Source organism: Heteronotia binoei, chromosome 3 (genome assembly GCF_032191835.1).
Source record: "Heteronotia binoei isolate CCM8104 ecotype False Entrance Well chromosome 3, APGP_CSIRO_Hbin_v1, whole genome shotgun sequence".
Lineage (NCBI taxonomy): Eukaryota > Metazoa > Chordata > Lepidosauria > Squamata > Gekkonidae > Heteronotia > Heteronotia binoei.
This window is the reverse complement of record NC_083225.1, coordinates 93,536,474-93,563,006: the sequence shown is the minus strand read 5'-3', so window position 1 is coordinate 93,563,006 and position 26,533 is coordinate 93,536,474. Positions and strand designations below refer to the sequence as shown.

General features: G+C 41.1%; 1 protein-coding gene across 1 annotated transcript in view; it reads right to left on the bottom strand.

The window, feature by feature from the left end:
- Positions 1 to 26,533, bottom strand: part of C2CD2 (C2 calcium dependent domain containing 2) — a 47,485-nt gene that overhangs the window by 6,924 nt on the left and 14,028 nt on the right. Inside the window, exons 5-13 of the mRNA XM_060234221.1 lie at positions 24,632 to 24,754; positions 24,314 to 24,434; positions 20,310 to 20,418; positions 17,974 to 18,035; positions 15,846 to 15,973; positions 13,745 to 13,910; positions 11,550 to 11,663; positions 10,327 to 10,454; positions 3,704 to 4,019 (exon numbers count right to left, since the gene is read on the bottom strand). Of these exons, the coding sequence (XP_060090204.1) occupies positions 3,704 to 4,019; positions 10,327 to 10,454; positions 11,550 to 11,663; positions 13,745 to 13,910; positions 15,846 to 15,973; positions 17,974 to 18,035; positions 20,310 to 20,418; positions 24,314 to 24,434; positions 24,632 to 24,754 (1,267 nt within the window). The remainder of the gene's footprint in view (positions 1 to 3,703; positions 4,020 to 10,326; positions 10,455 to 11,549; positions 11,664 to 13,744; positions 13,911 to 15,845; positions 15,974 to 17,973; positions 18,036 to 20,309; positions 20,419 to 24,313; positions 24,435 to 24,631; positions 24,755 to 26,533) is intronic.

Here is a 26,533-nt window from a genome sequence, read left to right as displayed (position 1 = left end):
TTCCAGTAGTTCATAAAGGATTTCATTCATGAGACTCCACAGTTTAGAGGGAGTAATGCCCCACGTATCTTTAAAATGTGACTGTTTTTAGCTGTTACTTTGGTTTTGTTTATTCTTTGTTTTTATTGTCCTTGGAACACTTTAAGACACCTTGCTAATCTGGAAGGAGAAGGGGAAGCATACTATGAACCACCACCCCTTTCAGTTAGCAGATTCCAAACCAATTCCTAGCATTTATACTATATGTGTCACCTCTTAGGATAGTAAATTTGATCTAGACTTAAGATGGTCAACTAAATCTGATTTTAAAACATATCTGAAGGAAAAACTACATATAGTTACACTTAAAAACATCTTCTACTCAATAAAATAAATATCTATATCGTTTCCCAAGAGAACAGAACTTAATCTGAGCCACTGGAGTGGAGTACAGAATCTGTCATCAGATCCAGGGTTTGGACTGGGAACCGTGAAATACAGTACTGGATACAATCCAGTAATAATGCTTTAACAGAATACTTCCCCATCCACAGTGAATCATCAATCATTTTGGACTGACACAACAGCCTTACGGGATAGAAGAAATTGGATCCAGATGAGCTTGGACTCCAGCATCTTTCTTACTAGAAATTAAGCACTGCTTGGGAATTAAAGATGTGCAAAAGCCATGCAAGGGAAAGGCCCTGTGAACATGTATAGTGCTCAATGTACCTTGTGTATTTCTTTCCCAGTCACTTCTTAATATTAGAGAACAAAATACACTCTTGTGCATGCACATGCTCCTCATTTATGAATGCAATACTTTCCTCCCCCCCCCCCCCGTTTTTCAAACATGAGCAGCAGCCCAATTCCCTCAGCTGTGTGTTCCAATGGGAAGATGCCAATTTATATGCATAAGTATTCTTCATCTGAGACAATGCATGTGTATTTATTACTTGGGAGCCAAATATAAAATGCACAGCATTGAGAGAAAACATTCCACATGCATATGAGTGCCTCTGATCACATTCATAGAGCAATTCCTTTAGTTGACAGAAGGAAGCTTCTGCTTGCATACATTTCTGAACCATGTCACAGTTGCAGTTTTAGATTCAGCTGATTCATGCTACATTTGTAGACTGAGGCTCCAGATGAACAGGCAATTTGCCAGTTCATACTCAAACTACATGCAACACAGGTAACTATCTTCATGGAGTGGTCCTATGGTTAAAATATGCCAACAGGCATGCAGGCAGGAGTTTCTGAATCCTCTCCATATACTATCTTTCCACAGGAATTTTTCACCCAGCCAAGCCTGTTGCTGATTCTGGTCCCAAGCTGGAGAGGAAAAGAGACTTTAGGGAACAAACTGCAAGGTAAAGGAGATTAACAGCAGGAAAAGGATTATTCAGCATAGGCATATATCCCAGCCAGCCACTTGTCCTTCTGGCACTTCAGACTGCATTGCACTCTCTGCTTGGGACTGGAGAAGACCACATGATGAGACTTCATAGCATGTAGTTTGGCTTCAGACGGAAACTTCCTACGAATTAAGATTTCCAAGACCTAATCACCATGCCAGGTACTGTATCTTATGGCTCCACTTCACTGATGGTGGATTATTTACTTCTGCTGGGAGAGTGGATTTTAAGATGCAGCCTTATATCTTAAGTTTTTTAAAGTAAATGAGTGCAGTTTAACCATCTCATATGAACAGCCTATTTTAAGATCCGTCTCTAGAGAACTTTTGGGAGGGAAAAACAATCAAAGAAACAGATACAAGTTAATAAAATTGGTTCCACTGTCACATTAAGTGTCTCACAGTAAAGCTACAGGTTCTCAAAAACAAAAGACAGAAATAACTTACTGTGGAGGCAATTAATTCTGGGTAGCATAGTGGTCCTCTTAAGTTTACAAACAGAATGGGTAAGAAAGATAGAAGTAAAAATAATGAAACCTCAAATATACAAATGGAAACTTATATTGAATTGTGTAAAAACTGATTTGAAACTGAAGCTGTATTTAACTTTAAATCTTGTTTGTCAAAAGTATTGTTCCTTGCAATATAGAAAACTAACTTGAAAACTACTGTTGAACTTTTAACACTAAATGCAAACAGAGTAGGTGCTCAAATTGAAATACTATCATATTACATATAGTTTTAGAGTTCCCACAATGACAAACTTTTTAAAAGAAACTTTACAGTACATGATCATATTCTTTTAATTCAAGGAGTGACTGGCTGTCCTCTTGCATTGTATAAGTCTGCTCTTAGGACTGCTTCATACACTACAAAGTGATATGATTGTATGCCGTGCATCACTTTGAATTAAAGTATTCTATATCCTTTTTAGATCACTTGTATATATGGGTTTGGATCTAAAGTACCCTTCCACTGACAAAGGAATCTTCCAGTAGCAAGAGTTGTTCTGTTTTTAGAAAGATTCCTCTGTCAATGTTTTGGATCTGTGGGTTGTGACTGATGTGGTGAACCATGACTGGTATCAAATAGTGGACAGCTATATGTACAGGGAGTACACAGAATTTTAAAAGATAGTGGGCCAGTCTCATATACAATGCAGTATACTGCAAGTATACACATGCACAGTATGCTCTCTAATAGCGTGTGAAACAGTCCTTACTATGTATAAAACAACTCTTCAAGTACAATTATTCAGTATTCTGCAAAGTCTATTCTTTAAAGCAGTAAAAAATAAGATGTGGTTATGTGTCAGTGTGTTTATAAACACAACTAAACCAAATGCAGAAATATGTGGAAGTTTTACACTAAATGCTCATTATAAAAGCATCAAAATAATGGGAAACTGCCAAAAAAATCTTATTCATATCTAAAAAGCCAAATGGATTAATACATTCCATGACACCCCAAAACATGGAGTTATTTGCCAAAACAGTTCTTTCAAGTGAACTGATAACCAAGGAACAGAGTAGAAAAAAACAGGATAAGTTCTCAACACATGAAGATCTCATGTATGGGCATTTCTGCCTGCTCAACTTAGTCCTGGGTTTCATGGATGTCAATCCATAAGCATTGGATTTCATTTGGGCAGAGTTCTTCTCCAAGTTTGCCTTCCTAGGCACTTCCACAGTTGAGTCCAGGGCTTTTTTTTCTGGGGGAACATGGTGGAATGGAGTTCTGGAACTCCTTTGTGGAAACAAAATTCTTGAAAAATGTTTAAAAGTTAATAAAGGACATCAGAGTAGAATGATGTCAGTTGTGAAGTCACAAAAGTATTAAAATAAAATTTAAAAACAAGATTCACTTGACCACCACAGTCCAGTCATTGAACAGTGGTGTTAGACTTGGGTGGGAGTGGGTGGGACAAAGAAATCCAACAAGAACGTAATGTACAAGAAAAAAGCCAATTCAAAATCAGCTTCCAGAAAAAGCATTGGGGTTAAAATTGATCTCAAAACAACTAAGGAATAAACAGGGAAAACAAAAAAACCTGAAGTAAAAAGTAAAGGTACAAAATGTACACAGGACTGATAAACCAAAATAGTATGGGGCCAGAACCAATGAAAAAAGCTCATATAGAAAAGCCCTATGATGTGAGAAAGCCACCTCACGGCAAAATTAAACAGTGAGAAGTTTAAGGGTTTAAAGCTTGTTTACAATGCTAATCATAAGAGGTAATAAAACTGTTTAATGAGAAGACTTGTTACAGCTACTCTTCAAAAGAGAAAGTGAAAGTTGTTATACCTTTGGATTTCTTCACAGTTCCAGATTCTGAGATGCTTACGGAGTTCTCAGACACCTTATCACAGTCATGGTCTAGTAGTGCATTGCTATGCCACTGCTGGCTGCTGTCATCTAAGGTTGGGGCATCATGGCTATTTTCCTGGGTGTCTTCATGGGAAGGTAGTGTTTGGGATGCAAACAGTGACAGTTCTTCATCAGGAGGGGATTGTGCAACAGACTCCTCCAGACCAGTAGTGTCATTCTGTATATATGAGCCATCCATGGCTGCTGCATAGTCCATCATGAGGGCAGCTTCACAATCCTGAGATAAATTAGTCTGGAACAATTTTTTGAGAGAAAATACAATTAAAAAACATACTAGAGCAAATCCATTCCATCAAATTTAATTTTATCAAAGATTTCAGGTTTTCACGGCTGGTAACATCATTAGGGTTTGTAGAATCTTTCAGGCTCAAGTGCCGTGTTCTAGTGGAGAAAGTTTTTCTTCCAGGCGTTTCGTTCTCAGCTGCGAACATCCTCAGTGGCGTTGCAGCCGGAGCAGGCTCTCTGACTTTCTTGGCTGCTGTGCATTGAGTGAGGCCAGGGCTGCTGGAGAGCTGCTATTTCTAGGCTGGAGGGGGTGTGGTGAAAGGGCAATAGGTTTGTGGATGTGTTCATTGTTTGGTGGGGCTTCCTGGAAGGGTAGTGATGCGGAAACTGGCTGTTGAATGTGACCATTGTTCTGTGTTAATTGCTGGGAGGGTTGGAAGGGATGTGAAGATAAGGAAGATGGTTGTTGACTGTGCTGATTGTTCTGTGGAATATGCTGGTTGTTCTGTGACTTTCTGCAATTTATAGTCTGTAGGGTGTTTCGCAGAGCTGGATACCAAGACTGGTGGATGGAAATGCCTTCTTCCTTTCTGTTAAAGTTGTGCTGGTGTTTGTAAATCTCAATAGCTTCTCTGTTCAGGCAGGTATGATAGTAACCTGACAGGATATCCCGTGAGGGGACAGGGTGTGTGGGGGCACGATGGCATTCCGCTCTTCAGAGGAATGCCTTGGGGAGGGCAAAGAACATTTGTGATGCTTGGAAGCAGAGCCAGACTTCTCCTTACGTTTTGCTATGTTTGTCTCTTGGACTGTGGTTCTGATGAAGAAAAAAATGGAACAGAAGGGGGATGGACACTGAGGATATCTCAGTTCTGGGGCAGGAGTAATCGAAGCAGTCCGCTTAGGTGGGTTGTTGGGGCTGCTGGAATCAACCATACAGATGGGGTCTGGTTACCCAATGAGGTTGACTAGCTTGTGGAGGACAGTTTCAGAGGTTCTGATCCTGGAACTGACTTGGATAGGCCCAAGGCAGACAGAGCCTTTTCCCTTTAGTTGGGATGCCTTGTCCAAATGTGTCTTAGGTGTAAAGCCCTGAAATTTTTTGCAAGTAACTCCATTACATGATTCCCCCTAACATATATAAGTCTCCCTAACACTCAATATATAAGTTATAGAATAAATATGACACTGTGGAGCAGTTTGGTTGTGCATATTGCACACTTCTTGAAAAGTGCCTTGAAAGCCATGCTGGGCACCACGTGGAAACAGTAGGGGGACCCAAATGTAGGCTTATGAGAGTCACCTCACTCCCAGACAAACAATCCTTTGCAGAGAAAAGAAAAACGCTCCATGGAAAAAAGAGGAAGTCCAAGCAGAAAAAACACCAGTTCAGTAAGAATGAAGGCCTATTCACACAGTGGGGGGAAAGGAATTGAAGAAAAAGGGGTGCCCACCTCCACAGTACATGATGGTTTGGGCAAAAAAAGCAATTTGTGTTGGCTCCAGAGAGTGAGGGGCACCCCCTCATATAGCTTTTAACTGGGAAAGATCTCACCTGTGGCTGGCCTGCACAAGCACAATTCCAATATAGGGCTGTACTGAATACAGAAGATGAAAGGCACTGCCAAGTCTAAAAGGCCTGCATGGTTAACAATGCAGATCATGGAAACTATAACAAATAAAGAGGCTTATTTTAAAAAATAAGACTTTTTTGCTTCTCTGTTCATTGGAAATTCTGGGGCATGTACCCATGCCACAGCCCCCATTTTCAGAATCTGAAGTACTGAGCCACATTGAGGTGACCATTGATGAAGCTCTAAACTTACTGGGGAAATTAAAAGCCAGTAAGTCTTCAAGGTTTTGATGGCATATAGCTGAGAGTTCTTAAAGAACTCAGATGCGAAATATGTTAAATATATATGTTAGTAGATCAACTATCACTAAATTCAGCTGCTGTACTAGAAGACTGGAGAGTAGCAAATGTTACAACATTTTTAAAAAAGGGATCCAGAAGGGAACCAGGAAATTACAGGCCAATCAGCCTAACACTTATCTCAGGCAAGTTAGTAGAAACTGTAATGAAAAACAGAATTGTTAGCACATAGTGGGGGAAAGCCTGCTGAAAGAGAAACAGTATGGCTTCTACCAAGGAAAGTCCTGTCTCAAACTTTTGGAGTTCTTTGAGAAAGTGAGCAAACATGTAGACAGTGGTGTTTATACCTGGACTTTCAAAAATCTTTTGACAAGTGCATCATCACCAAATCACCTGAGCAACTTAATAGTCAAGGGATAAGAGGACAGGTTCTCTTACAGATTCCAAATCCCAAAACCATAACTCTTGCAGATTAAAAAGTGGTTATATTATAGGAAGCAAAAAGCAGGAATTAATGCACAATTCTCACAATGGGGAGAGGCAAGCAATGGAGTCTCAAAAGGATTGGTATTGGGGCTGGTAGTATTTAATGTATTCATAAATGATCTGGAACTAAGGTTGAATAGTGTAGTGGGCAATTCTGCAGATGACAAATATATTCAGGATGCTGAAAACCAAGGCTGACTGTTGAAGAGTTGCAAGAGGACTTCCACAAGGTTAGTGAATGGGTGACTGTGACAAATGAAATTCAATGCTGGTAAGTGTAAGGTAATACACACTGGGGCAAAAATACCAACTTCAAGTACAGGCTAATGGAGTCTGAACTTGCTGAGACTAAGAGGGGAAGAGATCTTGTGGTCATAGTGGAAAGCTCAATGAAAGTGTCAACCCAATGTGTGGTGAAAAAGGCAAACCCTACATTAGGGATTATTACTAGCAGTAAAGCCCGTTGTAGGAAGAAATACAACAGACCCTAGAAAAATATTTGAGGGTGGGGTGATGAATGTGTAGGTGGCAGAAAGGAAGGAAGATAAACAGAATGAAAGAAAAAGACAGAGAAAGAACGGTAGGAAAAAGATGGGAAGAGCGAAAGAAATGGAAAGAAGCTGGGGTTTTGTGAAAAAAAATGTGGTACAGCTCATTAGCATAACTCATTAGCATATGCCCCCCCAGCCAAAAGCAACCTGATGCAAGAAAGGAAAGTCCTAGGCAAATGAGGCCTGCTTGCACTGGCTAGAGATCCAGCCAGCCCAAGCAGGCCTCACTCGCCCAGGACTCTCCTGGGCCGCTCCCCACCCCCAGTCAAAAGGCCAACAAGCCACCTGCTGCCCAAAATCACATAAGTGGAGAAAGGGTGGCATGGGCTTCTCCAGGGGTTAATGAGAGCTGCTGGGGGCATGGCAAAACCCCTGGTGGTTGGCTGGCTGCCCATTCTAATCCAGGGATTGTTATGCAGCTGCATCTACTATTCAATTGACAAGGTAGGTGGGGAGGAAGAGGAGGAACCCTCAGAAAGGTTCAGGAGCTGTGCTCCTGTGAGCTCCTGCTGAATCTGAAGCCTGGAAGGAAGGAAGACAGAGGCCACAATTACTCATGTTAAATAATGTTCAAGTTTCAAAGCACTTTCCATCTGGATTTTGCCAGCTCACATAGTAAAATCCAGTTGGAAAGTGCATTCAAAGTGGATTGAAAGTAGAGCGGCCAATCCCCAGGTGGGGGTAGGGGATCCCCTGGTTTGGAGGCCCTCCCACCGCTTCAGGGTCATCAGAAAATGGGGGGATGTCTGCTGGGCACTCCATTACTCCCTATGGAGACTGATTCCCACAGGGTAGAGTGGAGAATTGATCCATGGGTATCTGGGGCTCTAGGGAAATTGTTTTTGAGGTAGAGGCACCACATTTGCAGCATAGCATCCAGTGCCTCTCCTCAAAACACTCAAGTTTCAAAAAGATTGGACCAGAGGGTCCAATTCTATGAGCCCCAAAAAGAAGGTGCCCCATCCTTCATTATTTCAAATGGAGGGAAGGCATTTAAAAGGTGTGTGGTCCTTTTAAATGTGATGGCCAGAACTCCCTTTGGAGTTCAATTATGCTTGTCACAACCTTGCTCCTGGCTCCGCCCCCAATGTCTCCTGACACCACTCCAGAGTCCCCAGATACTTCTTGAATTGGACCTGGCAACCCTAATTGAAAGTGCATTATTTAGTATGTGATCGCAGCCAGAATGAAATAAAAAGACCAAAAAAGAATGATACATAGAAAGAATGAGAAAAAGGACAGAAGGGATGTAGAAAAAAGGGGGAAAGGAGTGAGAGAAAAATAGAAGATAGAATGAAAGAAAGGACAAAGACAGAGATTTAACTATTTTCTGTCAGAGTTTGATTCAGTGTATATAGTTATTAAAAGATGTTCAATATTACTTAAGCAAGTATGTGTGTCATATGATATTAGTTCACACTGGATTCAGCTACAGACTGCTCTGTAAATGAAGAGGTGGAATATTGCTCCATAAGGAGGATTTTCTGGCATATTTATAAATAGAATACACACACCCCTCACCTCCTTAACAGTAGGGGCAGGGGGGCATACTGGGCGAGTGCAACTTTGGCAGGTAGTGTTAGTTGGAGGTGGCAAAATGGTGGCAGTGTTGTTTTTTGGGGGGGGATGGACTGAGGAGAGGCAGTAGCGACCAGTAAGGCCCAGAAGAACCTCTCAGCAGAGAACTGTCTTCCTCAGACATCAGAGGCTGACTGGTGGGGTTCTAGCCTAACAGGGCCGGCAGTAGGCGGGTCACAGAGAGGCTACCCAATGACAGGGGAGAGTGGTGACAGACAGAGTGCAAGGCCACTCCTGTGGTTGCCACATCTTCCAATAAAAATTGAGGGATGTGCCAACACATTGGGCTTTTATTATTTCTATGATGATCGAGAACAACATGGCTAATGTTGTGCCCCATATAGATCTATGGTGTGGCCTCATTTGGAATACTGTGTACAGTTCTGGTTACTCCGTCTAAAAAGGACACTGCAGAGCTGGACAAAGTATAGAGGAAGGCAACCAAGATGATTGGGAGGTGGAACACCTTTCCTATGGAGAAGGGCTGAAGAGTCTAAGACTTTTCATCTTAGGGGGAAAAAGACAAAAAGGGAACATGATAGAAGTTTATAGAATCATGCATAGAGTTGACAAAGAGAATTTTTTCTCCCTCTCCTAAAATACTAGAACTTGAGGGCATCCAATGAAGTTGATGGGCAGTAAGTTCAAGACAGACAAAAGGAAATACACTTTGATGTAGTGGCTAGGAATATAGATTCTAATCTGGAGAACAAGGTTTGATTCCCACTCCTCCACATGCAACTGCTGGGTGACATTGGATCCGTTCCAGCTCTCTCAGAGAACTCTTCCTGCCCCACCAACCTTACAGGGCATCTGCTGTGGAAAAAGGAAAGGAAGGAGACTAAGTTGCTCTGAGGCTCAGAGAAGGGTGGGGTATAAATCCAACTCTTCTTCACAGTGATTAAAATGTGGAATTCACTGCCAGGGGATGTAGCAATGGCCACAGAAATAAACAGCTTATTAGATATTGGATAGATTCATGGAGAATAAAGTCTTTATCAATGGCTACTAGCCATGATGAGTGTGGGGAACCTCCACATTCAGAGGTACTAACCCTCTGAATCCCAGAGCCAGAAGGGAACATCAGGGGAAGGCCTCAATCTCTATGCCTTGTTGTTGGCCCTCCAGAAGAACAGGTTAGCCACTGTGAGAGACAGGATGCTGAACTAGATAGATCACTGGTCTGATCCAGCAGGGCTGTTCTTACGTTTTTAAATTACCTGCAATGCTACATTCAGATCCTTCTGTCCCTTATGGGTATCCAGTCACCAAAAACTGAATTGACTAGAGAGGCCAGAATTCATGTAATGTGACCCACTATAAAGCCCACAGAGATACAGAAACTCTCCTACAGAATGTCACAGCTACTGTCCCAAACTTCCTATTGCCCATCCTCTTTCTTCCTTGTAAACAGCAAACAGCACTTCATGAGCCCCAGGCCCTATACAAAGTGTTGCCTCAGTCTCACTTTCTATTGGGTTCCTCTCATCTTCAAACCCATGCCTATTGCTGTTTGTCATTAACTCAGACTCTTTACAGCTCACTGCCTCATTTGCAGAAGCTACCACAATATACTGCCTAGCACTTCTCAAGTCCCACGTGTTCCAAATGAGAAGACTTCTTCTAACAACCAGTCAGCATGAATTTCTGGTGGTTCTAAGGAATGCTAGCCTCTTGTCAAGGCTTAAGCCTGAGAAATCACCAGTGTGTGTGTGCTTAGAATATAATACTTAGTTGCAATTTCAGTATTTATGAAAGTTATTTTATAATACAATCCACTTGAGGAGGGACTCTTTGCAGCTGAGAATGTTTATTACTAATCTTACTTTTGAAACCCCTGATATAATGATCGTGCTTTTCTTCCTGGGAGACTTGAGCTTCTGCTTTGCAGATTCACTCAGCTGTCGAATGGCTACTTCAGCAACAGGATCTGTGCCATTTAACATCAGTAACTCTGAAAAGAATGATTAAGAGCATAAAGAGAACAAGGACTAAGCAGAAAGATTTTGATCTAAGTAGAAAGCTCATTATTTCTAAAACAAGCAGCACCCAAATGCTAAACCAATAATTTGCTCTTTCAGTGTTATCTTTAAAATATTAATTATGATCCTGGAAACAACTCAGCTTTTTAGGAGTACAGGCTTCATTTATTTGTCAGCATTCTAAACTACATGCAGACCACTGTGCAAGTGAATTTATTCTAAATGTTTTTCTCCCAACTTTTCATAAGCTCAAGCAGGTTAGCAATAAAAATGTAATGAATCAAAGAAAATAAGTCTAAAAAAGCAATCCAAAATGTGTGTTGAGGCAGAGGTATTTCCCAAAGGCCTCTTATCTGAGATTTTGTAGCTTGGAGATGCCAGCGCTTACAACAGGTATTACAACCATATAATGCAGATTCTCCCTGCTCCTTGGCTCCTTTCTAAGACTGTCAGAGAAGAAGGCTGCAGTGCTGTCACACAACTATTTTCACCAGTTACCTTCTGTTAATTTTATAAGAGTTCTAAACAGAGCAGTAAGTGTACACTGGGTTGATTGTGACAATAATTGCCTACTTGGGGAGGGGCTTGAACCCATGTGGAGAACATAAGAATAACCCGAAATTGAGGTACAAACGCTTGTGCCACCACCCAAAAGGCTAAGGCTGCAAAACACTTTCCTGGGAACATGGTCCACTGGATAAAACGGGACTTCTTTCTCAGTGGACCTGATTTGGATTGTTTTCAATGGCTAAACGGTCATAAAGACCATTGACTTAATTTTTTAAAAAAAAACCTACAGAAAAATTTGAAGAGATAGCATACTATAAAAAGGCTTCTTTTGCATGTTGTTCAAGAAGTATTGACTCTTCATGAAACCATGTCACTACATGCATATTTAAGAAAAGATCCTTTGCACTGTGCCCCCTCACTGAAATTATCATGGCAACTAGCCTAAAAAGCCATCCATACACAAATTAATATCTGTTATACTGCAACTATCACCATTTAATAACAATTGCTGAATTTAACTCTATGCACAGCTAAAGCAAAAAAAAAGTGAAGCTTACCTGTATCCGAAGATGATAAAGCTTTGCTTACTGAAGCTTTCTGACAGTGGATTGCTTGAACTGACAAATCCTTTTCAATCAGTTTAACTTTAGCAGGACTTCTTGCTGGTGAATCTAAAACGCAGGATTGACAGGTGTTCTCTCTTTTCCTTTAACCTTAGGATTTGTCTTTATTTCATAGGTCAGACCTGTCAATCTTCCTTCCCCAAGGAGAAGGAAAAAAACTGACCAGTCAATTGCTCTCTCAGATGAAGACATCTGATGGCTAACAGTGCATAAATGAAGTTTGTCTCTTTAAATCTTCCAATCCCCCATACCCACAGATGAAAGAATGAATCCAGGTTGTTGTGGGTTTTTTTTTTAATCTTCATTCTTTCTAGAACTGTCACACATACACCAGTCAAACCCAAGAGACAGCAGCCATTTTCTATCAAGAGAGGGAAGCCTTGAGAAAAGTATTTAGAGAAATATGTGTCTCATCAGCACGGCTTTTTTTTTAGCTGGAATGCACAGGAACGTAGTTCCAGCTGGCTTGGCTAGGGCCCTGGCTCAAAAAACCGTCTCCAGGAAAAGGAAGTCACAAGGCAGCTATGCACTCCCAGACCACATGCTCCATCCTCTCTGCTGCTTCCAGCTTCCAATGGACTTGCAAAGAGCAGGAAATGCAGATCTGTCCACAAGCGCCCCCTCCTGGAAGCATTAAACCCACTCTGACCTATTGGCTACCCATGTTGTGTCACATCACTCCCCTGCATCTCCAAAGACAAGATACTCTTCTTCATAAATATAAAAAGATCATCAAGAACAGAGATCTCCCATCCACAAAGACATTGCTGATACAGGCCTATCCAGACTAAAGTCCAAACACCCAGCAATAAGATTTGCACAAATCCTGCAATCATAAATTCCTGATCAAGGGAATGAAAGGTTGCAAAGAGGGGTGGCCAAACTGTGCCTCAGGAGCTACATGTGGCTCTTTCACACATTTTGTGTGGCTCTTGAAGCCACCACCACCCCATTAGACAACTCAGAGAAGGCATTTCACTCTTTAAATCACTTCTCCAAACCAAGCCAGTTGGCAGCCTGGAGAATGTATTTAGTTACTTACTTTCTACCTCGCCCTCCTCCCATGTATTTTCCTGCCTTTCCTCTTCCCTCCGTCTGTCTTGTGGCTCTCAAACATCTGACATTTATCCTATGTGGTTAAAGCAAGTTTGGCCACCCCTGGTTGCGAACATGGATGAAATCCGTTCCACCCAATATCCATAACCTGATAAACACCAATGAGAGACCACAGGATTTGACTTGCCATGTAAAGTATGGAAGATGGCTAACAGAAACAAACAGGCTTTGGCAATTGTGCAGACCTGTTGTTTAAATGGGGTAAAATATCAGGATCCGAATTTGATTGTGGTGCAGCCCACCAACTATTTTCCATCCACCATGCTTTCCAGGAAGACGTGATGGAGCTCTTTGTACTCTACCCAGCTGCAACTGAGTTGACTGAAAATTTAGATCTTAGTATTTAGGGGGACTGCCCAATGTGACTACATACCCATTATATCTAATTGGTTACATATTTTTGTATGAAATGCTTTGTGTTTAACTCTGCCATACAATACATAATTTAAAAAATTGTTTAATGTGCTTGTAGCGTTGGAAAGGGTATGAAAAGCTATAACCTCTTTGCCAAAAACTGATACAACTACAGTAGCAAGCGCATACTTTAAACACATTCAAAGTTTTAAAATACCCATTTCTGAGCCCTTAGTGAAGCCATTCTTCTCAGGTTTGCTACAGAGGTCATTGCAGATTAAGCTTTGCATAAAATTAAGGTAATCAATGGATTAATTATCGTATGGCATTGTGTGTGGATATCTAAGGATTGTTTGGCAGCCTTAAGTTCTAACTCTTTTGGTGAGCTAGACTCATTTTGGGGGGCTGAGAGAGCTCTGACTGACCCAAGGTCACCCAGCTGGTTTCATGTGGAGGACTGTGGAATTGAACCTGGTTCTTCAGATTAGAGTTCACTGCTCTTAACCACTATACCACGCTAGCTCTCTAAGGTAACCAAATACTATAGCAACAAATGAGTTTGGCCAAATGTATCTGTATCTTGCCTTCATAAGCAACTTTATATATCAAATGAAAGTGAAGCTTCAAGGGCAATTCTGGATTCTTGTCTAATTTTTCACCTGAATGCAGAGCAGAAGATCTCCCTTCTATTAAAGGCTTGGCCTTCACAGAAGTAACAGTTGTGACCACAGTCCCACAGGGCATCACAGTTCGATCCTTCTCTACTTTTGCAAGTGTGGCAGGAACTTTCAAATGTCTGGATTCAGAAGGTTCTATGTATGAGAACTAGAGAAAAATATTTAGGATTTAAAATTTAAGAAGCAAAGTTAAGTGGGAAGGTGTTGATAAATGCTACTCATCTGGTGCTCCTAGAAAGTCACAACGAGGAGCAGGGGGGAGAAGCTATAAGATCCAGTTCATAGTTCCACCAACCACATGTCTACTTGATTTGTTTAGAGCAGGGGTGTCAAATCTCCATCCCACAGGCCAGAACCAGGGCCCCAGCTCAAAAAAAGGTCTCCAGCAGAGGGAAGGCACTAGGCAGCCATGCACTCCCAGACCACATGCTCCATCTTCTCTGCTGCCTCCAGCTTCACAGGATGGCTTATTAAGATAAAATGGAAGAAGGGTGAACAATGTTGCAAGCTACTTTGGGTCCCCATTGGCAAGAAAAGCAGCTTGTGAAGGGAACGGGAAATGTGGATCTGCCCACAAGCACCCCCTCCTAGGAGAACCTGGACACGCTGCTGCCCACTCAGCCACACATGACCCTCTCTCTCTCTGGCCGTGTGTGTGTGTGGGGGGAGGGAACAAGGTTTCTCACTGGGGTGTGTGAGAACACACACCCATGAAATGCAGCTGATGGCACTGTACTGTTCTGTATCACTATGTGGAAAGTAACCTACTGAACGGGTGATGCTACTTCCTAATATGCAAATAAGTTCCTGCCCAGGACTTTAACCAGGCTCTTTTCACTTCCCCCCCTCAAAGGTCCTCACCCTTTGAAGCTCTGAAGCTACTGAAATTCCAAGTTCCTTTTGCCTTGTTTTTGCAGCAGGAAGTAAAGATGCAAAGAAAACATGTAATGGATTTTCCATTAAGGTCTCTGTGCCCAGATAGATATGGTCCAGAGACCTTAATGGAAAATCCATTACATGTTTTCTTTGCAACTTTGTGCTGCAATGTTTTTCAATGGAGTGGAGAGCAATTTCACTTTTCAGCATTCCTATAGCCACTGAAGCTCATGCTTCCTGGAGCTGTGTCCTTGCAAATAAAGGGATGCTTTGAGCCAGCTTGTCTCTACTGAATGGACCTGAGAACTGGTGTCTAGTGAGCATTCTAACCTGGGAACCCACAGCCAAAGGGGTATATTACACTGGAGAGCCATTGCCAATCTGAGTAAACCTGAGGGGGGGGGGAGAAGCTTGCAATGCCCATCTATTTCCTGTTTTTCCAGGCTCAGAGTATTTTATATTTTTCATTTCTACTGTGATCCTTGTGCTTTTCCTTGATGTTTTATTTTAAAAATTGCATTGCCAAATCCCATTTTTTTCCCAGTGAAAAATTAATACATTTGTGTTAATCTGTGTCTTTTATAAAAATTTATATCTCTGCTACCTCACATGACATTTTATGACCTGGCCCCACAAAGTCCCATTTGTGTCTGATCTGGCCCTCCAAACAAATGAGTTTGACACCCCTGGTTTAGAGATACCCTGCTTTTCTTGCCAATGGGGACCCAAAGTAGCTTGCAACATTGTTCACCCTTCTTCCATTTTATCTTAATAAACCATCCTGTGAAGTGGATTAGGCTGAGAGACAGTGACTGACCCATAGTCAGCCAGTAAGCTCCCCCTTGGGGATTCAAATCCGCCTCTCACTAGTCCAACATTTATGTGCTATCACATTGGCTCTCTATTCTGCAGTGATACATATCTAATACAAACTGGTTGGGTCAGAATCACAGTTATGGGCGTGGGGCTGTGGCTCAGTGATACAGAATTTGCTTTACATGCAGAACGTCTCTGTTCAGTCCCTGGCATGTGCAGTTAAGAATATAAGACAGCAAATGAAGTGAAACACCTCTACCTGAGACCCTGAAGAACTGCTGTCAATACTGACCTTGATGAACCAAGGGTTTGATTCCATATAAGGCAGTTTCACATGTTCACAGGCAAGAGACAAAACAGTGAAAGAACCAGCTATAAAATTAAAAGCTACCTCTGCAGATACAAATCCTACTGAAGGACTGTTGCTGTTGAGATTGCTGTTCAGTGCAAAGCTTTTTTGCCCAGAAGGCTGTTTCCTGAACAGGTCCAAAGGTACTGTAGTGAAAGCAGAGAAACCACCTGAAAAAGACAAAAGTAACACATGATAATAACTTTCAGTACTTTATTAGGATGTTATTTTGAGAATACGCTCTAACTCAAATTTTAAATTCCCCAAGGTTTGACAGAAGTATAATCATAATAGGAAAAAAAAATGGTGAAGGGATTAGTTTGCACTACAAACATAAGGCCCAGGGGCCAGAAGTGGCTAGTCCAGAGCTCTAATCTGGCCTATGAGCAACTAGTGTGAGGGAGGGAAAAGGAGGCTGCTTGGGGGGGAGGGGCAGAGTTTCTCTGTGGTTTCAGCATGGAAGAAAAACCTTGTCTGCAGCAGTCAATCAGAACCCTTTTGCTTCAGTGGCAGCCTCACTGGTAAGTTGGGAGCCATCACAGCTGCATTCATGTTGGCATAGGGTTCCAAGGTGAGGTCACACACCTTTATGCTCAACCTGCAACTCCAGAGATGCTGTCCCAGATAGCAGCAGGGACTACATTTGCATGTAGGGAGTGCAGACGATCCTCTGCTGGACCTGCTGGTGGCCAGCACTGCCATTGTATTCGCACACCTCATGTGGCAGCTGTGCTTTGGCTTATGACAGCTGATTCTTTAGCAGTTTTTTCCACAGATTGGGAGCCTAGTCCTGCCACCAAGCACACAACTTGTTGGCTGGGCCTTCCTCACCTATGGACCACCCAGCAGCCATAGGTGGCTGCTGCCTTGTGGGGGGCAGGTGCCAGTGGTCTCTGGGTGGCATAGGGTTTTTGCCACATGTGGAGCATGTGATACCCTACCATGGATCATTTGGCAGCATTGGCTGGGGGCAGCCATTGCTGCATGGACATCTCGGCTTATTGGGCTTTGGTTGGCCTGAGTCCTGCCATGCATGTGGCCTTGGACCTGGGCTGCTGTCCCCCGCCCTACACTTCTGCAGGAGGGGGGGTTAGTCAAACTTGTCTTCCCATTACCTTTCCATGGTGGGTCAGGGGAGAGCTCAACACCCAGCTGCTTCACATTTCCACTCTGGGGCCCAGGCTCACAGGAATGGTGACAGGAGAAGGGGTTTTTCTCCCTGCAGGCAGTGCAGAAGCATCTGCCCAGCACTGCACCACTGGCTCCCTAGTCTGCCCATGCATTTTCCTCTGCACACCCTACCCCCCAGCCCATGGGGCCTTATAGTGAGGTCACATCAACTTGGAGCTTACCAGCTGCTGACCCTTATATAATTTATATCCTGCATTATATCTGGTCTGACAAAGTCACATTCATGTCAGATCTGGCCCTTATGAGTTTGATACCTGTGCACTACATGAATCAAATTCAGCTCTAAATAGCCTGAGAGAACAACGGCAGCATTGGCACTTCCCAGAACCCAGTTAGAACAATTTTTCCCCTAATGAAAAATTCTGGAGAATTTGAAAGCCTGCACATTTCATGTTACCTGATTGGTTCTAGTACAAGATATACTAGACTTTTGTTTTTAGATTTTGCTTTGGACCATTGTAACTACCTACAACATCTGTGGCTCACAGTTTATTCATTGCAAAGAGAAAAGAGCAGTGAGGCTCAGGAGTAACTTGCCTAAGGGTATCTAGCATTATAAATGTTTAGCCATTTTAAAAGAAAATTACTCAAGCCTGATCAATTGTGCTTGAGTGCTGGTTTATTGGACAGCTATACAAGCCTACCATGCTGTCATAGCCTCAGACAGCTGATTCAAGAGGTTACTCAATAACATCAATCTATAACAACTTCATGCAGAGAAAGATCAGTTCCTGGATGAAAAAGTAGTGAAACCCTCCAAGGTTCTGGGAGTTAAGGATCTAGGGATCTATTTAACTTCACAAAATAGTGATTTCTTACAGAAATACTTGATTGTTGATTATACCTATGGCTCTCTGGAATTTTCCAAGTTTGTACATTCCAGGAATATGCATGATCTTGATTTCAGCTCATGACCAACAGTATGTTAGATATTTTGCAAAATAAAATCAGAAACAAATGAATTGTCTACAGTACTTACTATCCATTTCCCCATTTTCGAAGACCTTTATTTGAAGATCTTTGGATTTGACATTTAATTCGCTATAAAGAAGCAGAACTGTATTAATATTCAAATAAACATAGTTTCATACTTTTCATTACAACAGGAATCGATCTGGGAAAAGCAACAGCTTCTGCCCATCATGTAGCTGTTAGCAGTATAAAGTACAGCCTTACTGGGCAGGTAGGCCACTCTAGCAACAGCCACCAACTTTAGCAAAAAGTATCTCTAGCAAGACCACTACACTGCCTTTAATCCTGCTGAAACTATATCAGTACAAAAGCTAAGTCTAAGACATTTAAGACTCTTTTAATTTCAGTTTGATAGCGTTATACTTGTTAAATAGCAGGTTGAATACTTTGGAGAAACAAATTTTCTCTGACAAGAAGAACAAAAATTTGTTTGAAACCTGATTTCAGGATGTAATGTTACAGTTACCTTTGCTTTGTGTATGCATAGAAAGGTTCTATGAGGGGAAAACAGGATGGTATCCAAGCATCACAATGTATTTTCAGTTAGTGAACCAAACTGACTGTTGCTAAGGTCAGGGTGAAAGGTCACAAGAAGGGCTTTCAAGATCACAATAAGTTTTCAGTTAGGAGGGATCCTGAAGTCTGAAATTTGAGAACCAATCAGAGCAAGGCTTCACAAGTGTCAGCAGCTGATTGGATGAAACCTTCCTGAGTACTCACTCAGGGACAGTGTATAAGGGACAGTTGAAAGAAACAGTGGGGAAGCTACTGGAAGGACAGAAGATAGAAGTGAAACAAGCTACCAGCTAAAGTCTTCCAGAAACTGGATGAGTAAGTGGCTTAAGGTAAGCAGGATTCCCTATGATAGACAAGGCAGGTGAAAGAGCACAGATTGCCTAGGAAAATGCTAGAAGATCTGTAGTTAAGAGTGTCTGGAAAGACAGGAAAAAATGTATCAACAGGATCAGAAGACTGCAAGACAGTAAGAATCAACCAGCTACCACCAACATCTCAAGGAAGCTGCCTAGTCAATCAGAGCATCCATCAGTGAGCATCTGAATTACTGGCTGAGATGAGTAGTAGGGAAATCTGGCTATTTCTTTCAGCAGGGAAAGTGACAATTAGAGCCTCATCTTAGTAAGCCTTGAGGGTCAGAGTTTAACCAACATTTGATCTGCAGCTTTTTAAAATAAATGTTCCCCCCCACTATATAAGATGTATGTTTTATTTTCAGAAGACATGACCAATGACCAGTGAAAGTTAAAACGTTTGGGTTTTACTAGGACCTCAGTTGCAACCGGTGTTTTTTTCACCCAGAGATGAAGACCATATTCGGTCATACCAACCTGCAAGGGTTAACTGCTGTTCAGACAAACAGAAATTAAGATGTGGCTGTTACACTGGCGGGGTGTGTGTATGTGGAGAGACAGGGAGGGAAAGCTGTCCCCAGGTTACCAATCTGCATTCTGGTGCAACAGAAGGGAGGAGGGGGAGAGCAAGATCAGTACCAACAGCAGCTGTAACTAATTGAGCACACAAAAGTTAGAGGGGTCAGAAACAAGTTGACTGCTTTATTGCTGTAATCAGTCCCAACAAAAGCAGTAGCTTCACTGTGTCATTCTTATTAGGAGACTACCTTCCTTTGCTCTTAAGCCTTAGTCAGTGCCTGGAGACCCAGCTTCCCCTCCACACTCATCCAAAAAATAAAAAGGGAAATGTATCAAATTGCACAAAATACCACATTTGAGGGGAGAGCAGGACTGTGTACTGTATCACTTACTGTAAATCAGGCCACAGGCATTGTCCTGTGAATATCCTAGGTATATCTGACATATCAGTACTGTTAGCAGTGGGTGGTGCCACATTTTCCTAGCAACAAAATATTACTCTTGTAAACAAGGTAATTTTTCAGCAACAAGCAGTCAGGATCCCACTAACAAAGCAGCACTTTTGCATAAAAGAAAACAGTACATGGAAATCACCTAATTCTCTTGTTGGAAACCATACATCTGTACAGTCCAGTTTCAGAGACAACAATGCCTATTGTTTAAAAATGCCTATTGTAAGAAGTGAGCAGTGACTAATGAAAGCTCATACCTTACCACATATTTTGCTAGTCTTTAAGATACTACTGGACTCTTTTCTTTTGTATCAAGTAAATAATGATTAAAAATTATTCCAGGCATCAGATCTAGTAAACGTTTTTGAAAGATCACTTCTGAATACTAAATTAGTTTTCCCTGTTTGTAGTGGCATTTGCAGAATTTACAGTACGATGTTTTCCATTACTCTTAACAGGTATTCTGGAATCCATTACTCTATGTTAATGAAATTAGTACTTACAAAATGAACTCTTCTTTCCAAGAGAGGTCAGTGGAATTATTGGCTACAGAACCACAAAACTTTTGCAAAGGATCATTGAGCTGAATGATACATACTGGGTTAATGCTGCCTATAATGAGAGGGAAAAAAGGAAGTTCCACATAAGAACTGCTTTAATGCTTCCCATGATCTCTATGCATTTCATGTTTTGTGTATACTGACAAGAATGTATAACTTTCTTCCCAAAACTATTGCCTTTTTCATCATTACAGTAATCCAAGAAACTCTCTTCACTTTGGGAAGTATATGAACTGCACCAACTAAGTAAGTATTGTTAAGGTTCAAGGTCAAATAAATCAGTACAGTTTATTAGAACTGATAGTGGAGAAAGTTCAGTCATAACCTGCAAACCCAAAATACATATGTACAGAGAAATTACTAGTTCCCCATTACAGACAGCAGAATGCTATACATACACAAGGGGAAGTACTCATGGAAGGCTGAGATGTTCCTGAATAAAAGCTCTTGTTTTCCAATAAAAGGTTTTGAATTAGGCCAGTGAAAGCCAGAAGTACATTTGCTGATATAAACTGGAAAAACTACTTAATGTTTTGAAACCACTTTGATGTCTGGAAGTTCCCATTAGTCATCTTACTTAAGACTTTAAAAATGTGCCAATAATCCAGTTTTAAAAATAACTACTGTTCAGTAGTGTACAACACTGGCACCAATCAATCAAAACTAAAAGTATGAAACAGGAGAGAAACCAATTAAAACAGCAAGCAAATGAAGACAAGTGGAAGTTTCCAGTTTACACATATAAAGTGTTTTTACCCTCAATGCTTGCATGCCCTAAGTATGCAAGCATGAGCATGCAGAAGCTCACAAAACCTGATGAACAAGTTACATGTCAGCTCTTCAAAGATATACTGCACCGTACTATGGTCATCACTTTTTTTTTTGCTTGATGGCTTCTCTCTACTCAGAATTTTTGATTTAAATAAGCAAGTTTTGATGGGCTTGAGAAGTACTGCTTAAAAGTTGCTCAGATTTTGAAAGCTGCATTTAAAATAGTCCTTCCAGTTGTCAGTCAGTACAAAAAGGACAAAAATATTTCAGATACCACATTTTTCCTATGAAAAACCATTTCATTTGAACTGTCCTACATATAAATTGTTACTGATGTAACAAACACGAATTTGAGCAGACTTCGGAGGATGGTGGAAGACAGGAGGGCCTGGCATGACTTTGTCCATGGGGTCGCAAAGACTTGACTGTGCAACTGAACAACAACAACACATATCAATGCCTGCAGGATAACAGCCATAAATATTCTTTTAAAACTGTACCCCATTACAGGCCTCAGAACATAATTGAGTAGGAGATGCTGCCTGGTGGACAGACCGCACTTTTTAAAAGCTTAGAAGTGTTGTACAAGCAGCTAAAAGCTGTAAAGGGTTAATTCTTCACAGAAATAGACAGCTGATCCAAGCAATCTGATTGGTTAGCATCAGCTAAACAGAGAGGCTTTCTAGCTGAATGCTGAGAATTCATTCAGAATTCAGCCCTGAATGGCAGCACCAAAGTAGCAAGGTCAAGTGAGTAGTTAAACAGAGACTCCTTTTCAGGCTAAGGAAAGGAGGTAGATCTCCTAATGAGAAGGAAATTTCCTTATTCAGTCAAACAAGGAGTTAGCTCTGAACAGTGCAGAGACCCCTGGTCTGGTGTGACTAGAAACTGCCTTTAGAGACGTTAGGAATCAGTTAAAAAACTCAATACAAGTACTGATGTTTCAAGAGAAGGGGTTTGGGTATTGGAAAGAATGCACCAGCCTTCTGGAAACTAAGAGTCAGAGAATACTCAAAAAATGTGTAGGGGAGTGTTTGGGAAAATGGTGGAACAAAAGCCTCTCAACATAAAGATTTTAAGTCACTGTGAAATGCTTAAAAACTCTCATTAGGCTGAAATATACTGATTTTACCTCAGAGATCTATATTGAATTACCTCAGAAATGTTATACTTGATTTCACATGACCTTTCCCATCTGTGTTGAATAAAATGTTTTGCTAATTTGGAATACAAAAACTTTGAGAGCCATTTAAGTCATATAAGTTAAAGGCGGGTCCCATTCCATCCCTCAGGTTCCTGGACTGCACAGTCAAAATATCATACTGTGGCAGGATAGGACAGCCAGAATTCTTCATGAAAGGAGAAAACAGATAACTAGGGTGGCTTGGTCACAGAAGGGAAAGAAAAACAGAGGGGAAATCTTGCCTTTGAGGGAGGGAACACGGGCATCATAGCTGGTAAAAACGAACGGCTGCTGTATTATCATAGCATATACCTAAGAGGCAACTACACCAATAGGAAAAGGATAGGCAAAGATGCCATTATATCTGCTATTAGAATAAGTGGATCTGAACCCAGCGCCTCCTTTCTCAATCACAAATCGTATCAAAGTCCTAAACTGTCTGGGACTCTCATACCCCTCCTGATTTGACCCCCTCCCTCATCCACTTTGGTTTTCATCATGGGGCCAACTGCAGGTGCTTGGTCCACAGCCTGTTTGATATTCACTAGTGCAAAGGCCTTCTCAGTGGCTGTCCTTGGCCTCTGAAACCAGCTCCAAGGAGATTCATGTTCTGCAGAATCTATTAAAGGCATGCAAGGCTGCCTTGTTTTGTGCAGCATTTAATTAACTAAGAGAATGGATGAGTTTGCTGGCGGTCAAGATTTGTTCCAGAGCTGATGACCAGTTGCATTTTAATTAGAATCTGGTTTATGGTATTTGTACTTATCAGTTCAAGTTTATTATTGTGAACCAACATCAGAATTTAAGAACATGTACAGTAATATAACAAATACACCAATTAGATATCTAAACACATCTAAATATCGAATACAACTGTATACTTAAATAAATAAAATTGTTAAAATATATTTAAAATTTCTTAAAAGTTGTAATCTGAGTAGACTAACCAGAGCACAGAATCTTGCTACTTTGACAGTAATTCTGTTGCAGCAATCAGCTAGAAGAGCGGAATAAAACTGATTGGACTTGCTTGGATAGCAGGCAAGAATTGGTGTGATGTAGTTTATTAGGCTCTCCTGTCAATACTGAACATGCGTAATTGTCTCTACCAGCGCACACTGACAGGGACAGAGACAATTTACATATAGGGTATGAGCATAATCTCCCCTATAAAAGAGCAGACGAGAGAACATTAAGTTGCGCCAAAGTAAAAGCTCTGTGGTATTTCCGAAGTTCCAATGAGAATTGATCAGAATTGTTTATTTTAAGTTTTAATGGTGTGTTCTGTGTTGTGAACCACCCTTAGTCCTCTGAAGAGAGGGTAAAAAGGTAAAGACAGTCCCCTGTGCAAGCACCAGTCGTTTTCAACTCTGGGGTGACGTCACATCACAACATTTTCACAGCAGACTCTTTACGGGGTGGTTTGCCATTGCCTTCCCCAGTCATTTACACTTTACCCCCAAGTGAACTGGGTACTCATTTTACTGACCTTGGAAGGATGGAAGGCTGTCAACCTTAAGCCAGCTACCTGAACTCAGCTTCCTCTGGGATCGAACTCAGGTAATGAGCAGAACTTAAACTGCAGTACTGCAGCTTACCATGAGGGTGCAGGTTATAAATAAATGTTGATGAGAATATTAATCAGAAGACTATATTTAAATGTTAGTTTTCTTTTCTTGCTTTTATTTCCCAACTCTTTTTATCTTTTACTTAGACTGCAACTCTTTATTCACCTAAGAAAAGAAAGCCATTTGAACTTTTGACCTGTCTGTCTGCAGTTTACTATTTTTATGTAAAGAATCTTGAAACTTGAGAGAAATTAGTTCAAAATAGTCACAATGACTATGTATTACAGAAGCAAAGGGATCCTTTCCTGGATTTATGGGATGTTTAACTTAGGCTAGGAAATGTTTTCCTCATGATTTTGTGTACAAAAAAATTCTGGAAGAGTATTTTGTTGGGAGAGGAAAGAAGAGCAAGAACATTGTCTTACCAGCAGTGCTTTGACTGGCCAGTGTGGCTTTGATGTTTTTCATTAGCAGCTTTAGTTCATGAGCCCTTGGAGGTTTAGGGGGACTGGTGCCCTGAGGAAGAATTCCTGTATTTTGTACATTCTGCAAAAAGGAAGCAAAACAATTAAAACTATTGTGCATTAATGTGAAGCACTTTATGTAACTTGCATCCATTAACTTAATAGCCTTAATATCATATAAAATACATGAATTAATTATGCAGAATAATGCAAAACACTGAATTATAAAATTTTATGAGCAATAAAAATGAACCTGTAGTGGACAATTAACACAATTACCTGTATTGCTTTTATATCTGTAGTTTTTGTACTTAAAATCAAAGAAGGAGATGCTGAATTGATGAGATTCTGTAACACACCCTTTAGTTTCTCAGAGGCTGTAGTAGTTCTATCTGTCTGCACCTAGGAAGAGAACAACTATTACTTACCAACCCAGAAAAGTCTCATGAGAGAAAACCTTCACCATCTTCTCTAGAAGCATACAACTTCGCTCACTTAAGACTTCAGGAGCTATTTGCTCTACAAAAACTTACCACAAAACAGACATTTACTCCTCCTTTTCTGCTAGTGGAATGCTCAACTTGGATTGTATAGACCAGAGGTGTCAAACATGCAGTTCAGGGGCCGAATCAGGCCCCCATAGGGCTCCTATCAGGCCCCCGAGCAACTGGCTGTCATCTGCTTTCTTCTGCCTATATCTTGCTTCCTTCTGCATAACATCTTGCTTTGCCAGGCTCTCTCAATCGCACAGCAGAGCTACTGAGCCAAGCCCCTTTTCCTTCTATTGACTGAGCCCCCCCCCCAGTCCCCTGGGGAAGGAAGGAAAGAGCCAGAGCTTCCTTTGCCCAGTTCCCTGTATCCCATCGGAGAAATACAAAGAAAGCACTTAAGACCAATGAGTGCTAATGTTTTAAGCATGTTTTAAGTTATTTAAAAATACATTTGTGTTTCCCTGTGCTCCCTATAACATTTATATATCTGCTACCTAATCTTAATAGGTACACACATGGTCCGGGCTGACATAGCTCGGCCCAACCAGACATGGCCCGGCCCAACAAGGTCTCTCTTAAATCCGATCTGGCCCACATAACAAATGAGTTCAACACTCCTGGTATAGACCATGACAGATGTACAGACATAGGTACCTTCTAACCCTATCATAAGCAGTCTAACAAAGCAAAGTAGATGTTTTGGAAGTGATCTATAATATGAATTACAGATTGGGAGATCAGACAATTATTCCCCATTTCTTCAAAAATTTTAATATCAAATGTTGGTTGTGGAATGGAAAATTTGACTATGAACATCACATTAGGGGAAATTCTACCCAGTATAAACTTTCTCCTAAGCTAGTATTTGCCTCAGTTTGGTCACTTTTATATTTCTTCTGTTGGTGAAAGAGTTAACCTACTGATTCATTTGTATTTCTCATGTCCGTTATTTTTTTAAAAAATGAAGAAATGGGAGACCTCTATCAACCATCTCTAATGTCTCAAATAGTTTGACCTCCATTACACATAATAGATTCTGTCATTTTTACTGACTCATTAATTTTAGAAGTTTTACAAAGAGAACTAATGTTGATTACTCATTTTCAAGTTACTTACTGCAGGAAGTTGGATTCTGACTACCTCAATGGCATGTTATTTCTAAATCTAATTAACTTGAAAGGGTTAAGTGAGGGACAATAAGTCCAAACTGCTAAGCAGAAAACTTAGAATACTTGCATAATTCAAAGGCAAGGAAACTGAGTAAACCATGAAAGTGAGACTTCAAAAGAGGACAGGTCAGTGCAGCATTTTCACACCAAAATATATTTTAAGGGGGGGAGTACAGAATAATATATTTACTGGCCTACAAAGCACTAAGTATTATATTCCTTGCAGTCAAAGAATGTTAACATGAGATTATAAAGCCACAACAGTTTCTATAAGAATAATATCGCCAGCAGTCAGGAAACAAGTATTAGTCTTGACCCAGGGCAGAAATCACACTGATTGACTTGAATCTTGGCATGCCCCCACTACAAGTCATTAGTGAAATTGCTGATCCACATTGCTCACCACAAAGGGTCTGCAGTCAGAATGCTGCATTTTCAATCCTTGCCAACTAGGCACAATGAGCAACCTTGAGAATTTTCAGTATTATACAGAAAAGCAAGTCCTTTGCTTGAGAAGTCCA